This window comes from Mus caroli, chromosome 19 (assembly GCF_900094665.2).
Source record: "Mus caroli chromosome 19, CAROLI_EIJ_v1.1, whole genome shotgun sequence".
Classification (NCBI taxonomy): domain Eukaryota; kingdom Metazoa; phylum Chordata; class Mammalia; order Rodentia; family Muridae; genus Mus; species Mus caroli.
In genome coordinates this window covers 2,413,153-2,422,286 of record NC_034588.1, presented here as the reverse complement: position 1 = coordinate 2,422,286, position 9,134 = coordinate 2,413,153, and the positions used below count along the sequence as shown (strand labels likewise).

The 9,134-nt window shown below is 55.9% G+C and overlaps 1 protein-coding gene across 7 annotated transcripts in view; it reads left to right on the top strand.

The window, feature by feature from the left end:
* Positions 1-9,134, top strand: part of Pcnx3 (pecanex 3) — a 23,617-nt gene extending 14,483 nt beyond the window's left edge. For all 7 annotated transcript variants that reach the window (XM_021151597.1, XM_021151595.2, XM_029472460.1 and 4 more), the window contains exons 23-35: positions 313-421; positions 547-676; positions 1,086-1,144; positions 1,243-1,458; positions 2,127-2,380; positions 6,157-6,387; positions 6,514-6,617; positions 6,782-6,929; positions 7,023-7,253; positions 7,338-7,612; positions 7,928-8,061; positions 8,142-8,440; positions 8,522-9,134. In XM_021151597.1, the coding sequence (XP_021007256.1) occupies positions 313-421; positions 547-676; positions 1,086-1,144; positions 1,243-1,458; positions 2,127-2,380; positions 6,157-6,387; positions 6,514-6,617; positions 6,782-6,929; positions 7,023-7,253; positions 7,338-7,612; positions 7,928-8,061; positions 8,142-8,440; positions 8,522-8,716 (2,385 nt within the window). In that variant the 3' untranslated portion in view covers positions 8,717-9,134. The remainder of the gene's footprint in view (positions 1-312; positions 422-546; positions 677-1,085; positions 1,145-1,242; positions 1,459-2,126; positions 2,381-6,156; positions 6,388-6,513; positions 6,618-6,781; positions 6,930-7,022; positions 7,254-7,337; positions 7,613-7,927; positions 8,062-8,141; positions 8,441-8,521) is intronic.

Sequence of the window (9,134 nt, the reverse complement as noted above, 5' to 3'; positions counted from 1 at the left end):
CCCCAAGGCATCATGGGAGTTAATGTGGACTAGGGAGAGCAGCAGGAACCCCCCCCCAAGGCATCATGGGAGTTAATGTGGACTAGGGAGAGCAGTAGGACCCCCCCCCAAGGCATCATGGGAGTTAACTGGCTAATGTTCTTTGGAGCCATGGCTTCAGGTGTTGCAAGCCAAGTCTAGAAAGAAAAAGCTGGGGTGGTCTCAGAGTCGACCCAGTGGGACTGTTGTCTGGAGGCTTGGTAGATCTTAGCACCACATGTGACTGTGTGTGTTTTATCACCTTGACCTTGACCCTGACCCTGACCCCTGTAGCTTTGGGACCTGCTGTACAAGCTGCGTTTTGTACTGACCTACATTGCACCATGGCAGATCACCTGGGGCTCAGCCTTCCATGCCTTTGCCCAGCCCTTCGCTGTACCACGTATCCAGCTTCTGGTTTCCCTCTGTGGGTGGGGTGTGTGTGGAGAGCAGCAGCTGTGGGCTGCAGAGAGAGGAGAGGGAGGCAGACGGTCCCATGTGCCTGTTACCTCCTTGACTTGTGCCCAGACTCAGCTATGCTGTTCCTTCAGGCCCTGCTCTCAGGGCTCTTCTCTACCCCACTCAACCCCCTGCTGGGCAGCGCAGTCTTCATCATGTCCTACGCAAGGCCCCTCAAGTTCTGGGAGAGGGACTACAAGTAAGTCTCATGAGAGGTAGGAGCTGGTGATCAGCAGGGAAGTGAAGCCTTGGTGTCCTAGCCAGAAAGCACCCAGAAAGGGTCTCCAGAGGGGACAAGTGCTTGGCTTTGGTGGGGACACTCAAGGCAGTGAGTCTGGTAAACAAACACGCAGCAGTCCAAAGCCTCATGGCTGCCTGGCCTCTGGGAGACCCCTCTTGTCCAGGTTTCTCCCTCGTGGTCCTGTGTGAGTCCCTTCATGTCCATAAGTTTAGCTTCCTTATCTGTCAGCTACAGTGAGCTGTCACAGGTGGCATCTACTCATAGCTCAGGGATGTGGGTTCAGAGAGGACCAGGGTGGAGCTTGGGCAGGGGATGTGCTAATGAGCTGCCTGACCCCGGCCCATACATTGTTGCTCTCTCTGAATAGCACTAAACGTGTGGACCATTCCAACACTCGCCTAGTGACACAGCTGGACCGGAACCCAGGTGGGTAGCTATTTGTCCAGGCTCTCACAGGCAAGTTGTCCCCTGGAGGGTGCCCTCTTAACTTGACACCTGCCTATTGATGTTGTTTTGGATCCCAGGCGCTGATGACAACAACCTCAACTCCATCTTCTATGAGCACTTGACACGCTCGCTGCAGCACACACTGTGTGGGGATCTGGTGCTGGGCCGCTGGGGCAATTATGGCCCTGGAGACTGCTTTGTCCTGGCCTCTGACTACCTCAACGCGCTAGTGCACCTCATTGAGGTTGGCAATGGCCTCATCACCTTCCAGCTTCGTGGCCTTGAGTTCCGGGGTGAGCCACAGGCCTGAGCTGGGAGACTAGCAGGGGGCAGAGAGGGCAGGCCTGGGCTGGGACACAAGATTTAGTATTATGTTGAGACTGGATTCGAATCCAGCTCTCAGGCTACTGGGTGATCTCAAGCAAGGTTCTCTTCCTCCTGAGTGTAGGTGTCCTACACTGGCAACCCATGCTTTAGTGACACCCCACACATGCACACACCACCTTTGACTTCACAGGGAGCCGAGGATTACTGCTGAAAGCTGAGGTTTGAGCTCTGATGGCAGCTTCCAGCCAGCATGCCAGCCAGCACTGTAGGCAGCTGTGTCCTTGCTCAAAGGAGCTCATGTGTTCTGTGCCATCTTAAGACAAGTCCCTAAGGGGCATCCAGGGAGGTTCCAGGTACAGCCCATGAGCATCATGACCTTGAGAAAGCCACTCTTATAAGTTTTGGGTTTTGCCTCAATAAATGGGGGAACTGGACCCATTTTTCTCCGACCTACTCCTTTGGCAGTTGGAATTGTGAGGAGAAAGGGTCTCATTTTGTCAGTCCATTCAGTTAGTGGCCTTTACTGGTGTCTGGGTAGGAGCTGAGTGGCAGGGGGTCTAGTGGCTTTTTGGGCACTTGCTAGTGCAACTAGGGACTGTCCTAGTGTCTCTGACTAGACAACCCTGTCCCACAGGCACATACTGCCAGCAGCGTGAGGTGGAGGCCATCACGGAAGGTGTGGAGGAAGATGAGGGCTGCTGTTGCTGTGAGCCTGGTCACCTGCCCCGGGTCCTGTCCTTCAATGCTGCCTTTGGGCAGCGCTGGCTGGCCTGGGAGGTGACAGCCAGCAAGTACGTGCTGGAAGGCTACAGCATCAGTGACAACAACGCAGCCTCCATGCTGCAGGTGTTTGACCTCCGCAAGATCCTCGTCACTTACTATGTCAAGGTATGGGCTCGGGGCTGGGAGGCCGCTCTTGGTGAATTGTCACTTCACAGGCGTGCTGATGCTGCCTGTTGGCTGGAGTGCAGGATGGCTGTTTTGGTCGGGGGAAGCATAGAACTCACTTTTTGAATTCTTCACAGTGCTACCATCAGACAGCCCCGGGGGCCTTGTGAGCAGGTGCCTGGAGTAGGAGCTCCCTATTGTGCCTTCCAGAAGGCCTGTTTCAGGCCCTGAGTGTGGAGGGTGGGTGGGCAGCACATTATGGATCCCTTCCAGGCTGCTGGTGCCAGCTGGGGCAGTTGGCTAAGGTATGTCTTGAGGACCACCAGTCCAGGGCTAGGAGTGTGGTAGGAAGCCTGCCTAGCATGTCTGAGACCCTAGATTCAACTCAGTACCAAAATAAAACCTACCAGCCTTTCCCAGCTTAACAGTGCTGGTGCTTGCTAACAGTAGCCATGGTGGGTAACCATGGGAGCAAGCAGGACTGTATCCTGAAGGTGGTAGGTCTGTGCCGGGCACCTCACCTGATCTGGACAGACTGTCATACACCTGGAAAAGCCTAAGGTGCCCCTGCACAGAAGCTGGCTTCTATAATTGAAGCATTTATTAGGTGGAGGCAAGAGGATGAGGAGTTCAAGGCCAGCTGGATGTGCAAGACTCTCAAAAGGGGTTGGGGGGGGCTGGTTAGATGCCTTCCCATCCAGAGGTCGCGAGGACCTGAACTCCGGTCCTGCGGAAGCTGGACATCCTGGCGTGACCTCGGATCCCAAAGGCCAAGCCAGGGCCTGACTGAGCAATTAGTTTAACCCAGCGGGGAGCTCCAGATTCAGTGAGAATCATTGCCTGGAAAATAAGGTGGAGAGCAACTGAGGAAGACGCTCGCTCGATGGCAGCCTCTGATCCCCACGGGCACAAACGGACACACATCATCTGTAGACATAAGTGATTGGTTGGGGCTTTGGCATTAGAATGTGACAGAGCCAGGCTCTAGACTCAGGCCTGGCATCTCAGTCACTAGATTTTCTGCCTTGTCCTGGGTGGGAGGGAGGGGAGCTCGAGTCAGGCCAGAGAGCCTTGAGACCTGTCGGAAGTGGTGAGACACAGTGAGGTTAGGAGCTCGGCCACAAACTATAGGGATTTCAGGCAACCTAGAATATTGCCTCCTTTGTCCTAGCTCAGTTTACCTGTTGAGAAACAGAGGCTTGTAGGATGTTAGGAACAATGAGGTTCTGTGACACACAGGGAGGGGCATTATGGAAATGTCTCTCTGTTACTGTTCTGTTTCTGTGAAGAGACTCCATGACCAAGGCCACTTATAAAAGAAACCCATTTAGTTGGACTGGCTTACAGTTTGAGAGAGTTAGTGCGTGACATCATCACTGCAGGGAGCATGCGTAGCTGAGAGCTTACGTCTTATCCACGTGGTTGGAACTTGTGAAGCCTCCAAGTCCATCTCCAGTCCACACCTCCTCCAACAAGGCCACTCTTAATCCTTCCTAACCAGTCCACCAAGGGAGAACCAGACTTTCAAACAAGCTTATGCAACCACCATAGAGTGTGATGGGTTTGTGTCACACAGTCCAGGTCCCACGTGCTTAAGATCTGCCCCGAGACACTGGTGACCTGCTGGGGCTAGCCGAGCCTGCTTCACTGAGGTTCCTTTTAAGGTAAACTCACGCAACCCAAGTCTGTCCCTCTGTCCCAGGAGGTGTGGATATTTTCAGAGTCATGTGTTGGAAGAACTGAGAGACCATAATTCCTGTGTCCCTTTTGTCCCTGAACCACTCCTAGGAAAGAGTTTGTAAGGCAGTGCCACCCTTCACTTTACTAGGAAGCAGGCCACAGTGGTCCAGAGGTCCATTCCCAACCCCAGGTCACTCAGTTGTCCAGGTCACCCCAGAGTGCTATGCACTGGTCGTGGCCAGGCATAGGTTGGCACTGAAATGAGCTTGGCCTTGACAGTTTTACTGTCCCTTGAAGTAGCCAGTGTGTCTCAGCCTGGATACCCAAGAAGCTGGGCAGAGTGATACCTGGAGATGTGATAAAGGCACGGAGGGGCAAAGCGTGTACGGACAGTACAGGGCTGGGGAGCAGCTGTACTAGGAGCCCAGGCTGTGGCGGTCTTGTGCCAGACTCTGCCCCTGTGAGCAGCTCTGGTCGTGCTGAGGCACTTTCCTTCCCCTGATGTTCTGCCCTTCCTGTGGGCATCACCTGATGGTGGGCAGCAGGTGGAATGCAGGCTCTGGGTACAGAGCCACCAGCTCCCAGCCACCTGCAGCCAAGCTCCATCCTTGAGGTATTCAGTTTTTGCATGTTATCTTGCTTGCATCCTTTAGTGAACCTTAGGAAAGGTGGGCCCTGTATGATGGCCCCACCACAGCTGAAGAATCAGTTGAGGCTTCTTATAGGCAGTGAGCCTCGTGCAGGAACGCACCGTGGTCCCGAGCCTCATTCATGGCCGGTGACGTGTACCCAGGCCAACAACTACAGAGAGTGCTCCATTCAGGAGCCCTTCCTAGAAAGCCTTGAACTCACACAGAGGGCGTGCCATAGACTACAATGACAGTGTTAAAAATTAACTGCATCAACACATTCCAGGTCACTCCTCCCTGACCCAGAAACAGTGCTTTTTTGATTTTCTTAGTGGCTTTGGTGGTGCCTGGATTTCAGAGATGCTCTCTAGCAGGAAGGTCAGTCTGGAGACCAGAGATCATGTATTCCTGTGCCTCCTTTTAGTAAGCCCTAAGTCAGCAGCCAGCTCTCACCAGACTTTTTCATTGACTGCTGCCAAGGCCACATCTGTGTAGGGAGTTGAAGGACACACCCCGCCCCCAACACACACACTGCACCACGTGCTGCCATGAAGTCATCCACTCCATTCTCCATGTGCTCCACCAGAGGAGCACACATCTGTTTGAGCATTAGCTCTTCCTAGCTATACCCTGGCCATTTTGCCTAGGCATTTAGCCACTCAATGTCCCACCACAGTCACTCTGCTGTCCCTATTGCCTGGGCACTCTCTGTATGTGGACAGCTACACTACCCTCCTCAGCCTGGGCTTCTCCACCACTTAGCCAGGGAGAGGGTCAACCCCATCAGCTTCAGGTCAGGGAGGTACATGGAACCCCATAATCTTGTTGTCTGCCCACTGCTGTCCCAACTTTGCCAGATACTTCTCTCGCCAGAGCTGCTCTCCACTTACCCAACCCCGGTTCAAACACCAGCAAGGGCCCTAAGAGCAGGTGACACTGCCCTTTGATACAAAGTGTATGCCTCTGGCTTTTTTCAGAGAAGGTCTTATGTCTGTCATAGTAATTTGCCTAAAGGGACCTGTGACTCAGGCCAGGCAGGCTCCCAGGTTTGTGGGCAGCGTGCTGTTTGAGCCGACATTCCTGGCCCTGAGGTGTGGATGCTGCACAGTATCCTTCCATTCCAGCCGGGTTTGCTCAGCTATGTGACACTGGGCAAGACTGTCATCTGTGTGAGCCTCCATTCCCCTTACAGATGGGCTGGGTTCTAGGGATGGCAAGAAGAGGACAAGAAGCAGATCCTGCTGCCAAGTGCAGGAGCACTCTGTAAGTGGGGTGCTTCCTGCTGCTTCTCACACATCGTCCGTCCCGGGAGAGGAAGCACGCACTTACCTGCTTAGCTTCCGCGAGCTCGGCTGCGCTGCAGAAGCGGCGTCACAGAAAGCATTGCGGCTCAGGCTGGAGTGTGTTCTCCCCACTGCTGGGGTTTTGGGATGGAGTTGCCCCTGACACCTACCCCTCCTCTCCCAGAGCATCATCTACTATGTGAGCCGCTCTCCAAAGCTAGAGACCTGGCTGAACCATGAGGGCATCGCCACTGCCCTCCGGCCTGTGCGAGCCCTTGGTTACGCAGACTCGGACCCCACCTTCTCACTGAGTGTTGACGAGGACTATGACCTCCGGTTGTCTGGCCTCTCCCTGCCGTCCTTCTGCGCTGTCCACCTCGAATGGATCCAATACTGTGCCTCTCGGCGCAGCCAGGTCAGCTACCTGTCCCTTAGGTCTGCCCTACCCCAGACTCTTGGTCACTCCCTTCACACTTGGTGACTCTCAGTCTGGACTCCAGTCCCACACTGAGCTGTGCTGACTGGGGTCTTTGTGTCATAGCCTGTGGACCAGGACTGGAATTCACCGTTGGTTACACTGTGCTTTGGCCTGTGTGTGCTGGGTCGCCGGGCCCTGGGAACAGCCTCACACAGTATGTCTGCCAGGTGAGTGCCCACAGGCAGCAGAAGAACCCCACAGCCCGTTGGTGTGCTCCTCTCACAGGGATGAGAGACTGCAGCCCCGGCCTCGCCTGCCCTTGCGCTGTTCTGTGGGGAAGAGACAAGCTTCTCCTGGCTCTCCCTGTTGCTGATGCCTTCTCCCCACCCAGCCTGGAGCCCTTCCTCTATGGCCTGCACGCCCTGTTCAAGGGGGACTTCCGCATCACCTCTCCCCGTGACGAGTGGGTCTTTGCCGACATGGATCTGCTTCACCGAGTGGTAGCCCCTGGGGTTCGCATGGCCCTCAAGCTTCACCAGGTAGGAAGACTGCGCCAGGCAGAGTACGAGGTGTGGGAGATGACGCCTTCCCCAAGACAGCAGTCCCTGACTTCTGTCCTCTCCTCCTACCAGGACCATTTCACATCTCCTGATGAGTATGAGGAACCAGCAGCCCTGTATGACGCCATCGCGGCCAATGAGGAGCGGCTGGTCATCTCACATGAGGGGGACCCTGCCTGGCGCAGTGCCATCCTCAGCAACACCCCGTCCCTGCTGGCGCTGCGCCACGTCATGGACGACGCTTCTGACGAGTACAAGATCATCATGCTCAACAGGCGCCACCTCAGCTTCCGAGTCATCAAGGTGGGGCAGATGGTCTTACCCCATCTCGCAGCCCGGGCCCTTCCTTGGTGTCGCTGCCCTGACCTTTGGTGTGGCCCTCCACAGGTAAACCGAGAGTGTGTGCGTGGGCTGTGGGCTGGGCAGCAACAAGAGCTGGTGTTCCTGCGCAACCGCAACCCTGAGCGCGGCAGCATCCAGAATGCCAAGCAGGCACTCCGCAACATGATCAATTCCTCCTGCGACCAGCCGCTGGGCTACCCCATCTACGTGTCACCTCTTACCACATCTCTGGCTGGTAGCCACCCCCAACTGCGGGCGCTGTGGGGTGGTCCTGTCAGCCTGGGTGCCATTGCCCGATGGCTCTTGCGCAGCTGGGAGAGGTGAGCCCTGGCTGTCCCCTAACTTGGGAAGCTTTCTGAGGGCCCGGTGCTCTGGGATTCAGGGAGCAGGAGCACGGAGATGAAGCAGCTTCCTCCAAGGTCACAGAGACGAAGTCCTGCAGTCAGTGAGCTTGGGCCCTTCTCCCAGAGAGGCCCTCTTTCCCCTAGAGCGGGCTTTAGTATTTAAAAGACTATAAACTAGGCAGCAGGATCTCTCAAGAGATGAGACTCCTGGGACTCAGATGTTAGATGTTTCTGTAGGGCTCACAATGCCTCACCCTGGACCCCTCATGCGTCTCCCGCTTCTCCACCCAGACTTCATAAGGGCTGTGGCGCTGGCTGTAATAGCGGAGGAAATGTGGATGACTCGGACTGTGGTGGGGGTGGCGGCCTGACCTCCCTCAGCAATCATCCCCCCTTGGCACACCCTACGCCTGAAAATACAGCAGGTAAGTAGGCGAAGCTGGGCTGAACCTGAGGGTTAGACTGCGGCCCAGCTGAGCTCTTTGCTCTTATCTGTTTCCTACAGGCAGCAGTGAGCAGCCCCTCCCACCAGGTCCTAGCTGGGGACCAAGGCCTTCCCTCAGTGGCTCTGGTGATGGGCGGCCCCCTCCTCTGCTGCAGTGGCCTCCTCCCCGGCTCCCTGGGCCACCCCCTGCTTCACCTGCTCCCACTGAGGGTCCCCGGCCCTCAAGACCTTCTGGCCCTGCTCTCCTCAATTCTGAGGGACCCAGTGGGAAGTGGAGTCTGGGGGGTCGGAAGGGACTGGGAGGACCTGATGGGGAGCCAGCCTCAGGGAGCCCCAAAGGAGGCACCCCCAAATCTCAGGTAAGGAGCCTGTGGAAGGAGACGACCCCAGGAGTTCTCAGGTCAGTTTATCTGCTCATCTGTCTGTCTTCTCTTCCATAGGCCCCTCTAGACCTCAGCCTCAGTCCTGATGTCAGCTCTGAGGCCTCACCTGCCAGAACCACCCAGGACCTTCCTTGCTTGGACAGCAGTACTCCTGAGGGTTGCGCACCATCCGGTGCCCCAGGTGACTGGCCTGTCCCTGCTGAGGAACGCGAGAGCCCGGCTGCCCAGCCCTTGCTGGAGCATCAGTACTAAGGAGCCAGCCTGGCCTCTGTGGATCGCATCCCAGGACTCAGTGACTCGGACTCTGCTGGACTACAAAACTGATTGGCTCTGGCTCTGGGGTCTGCACCCTGACATCTGGCTACTTCAGGGTCCAACTGAGTGACCTAGACTTCTCTCCCTGATCCGTGGCCTGGATATCCCAAATTGAGGCAGCAGCCTCCTAGCCAGGCCCTAAGAGCCAAACCCATGGGCTGGTCCCTCATTGGAGCCCATGGCCAGGACTGAGTTTGCCTCTGGGGCCTGCACTGCCCCCAAGGCTGGCCTCCTTAGCCTGGACCTGGGGCCCGACATGTGGCAAGGGTGGGTTCATTCGTTCTTTTGTCATTTTTCTTTCTTTTTTTTTCTGTGCTTCAGAGACACCAAATTAATAACACTATTTTTGATTTTG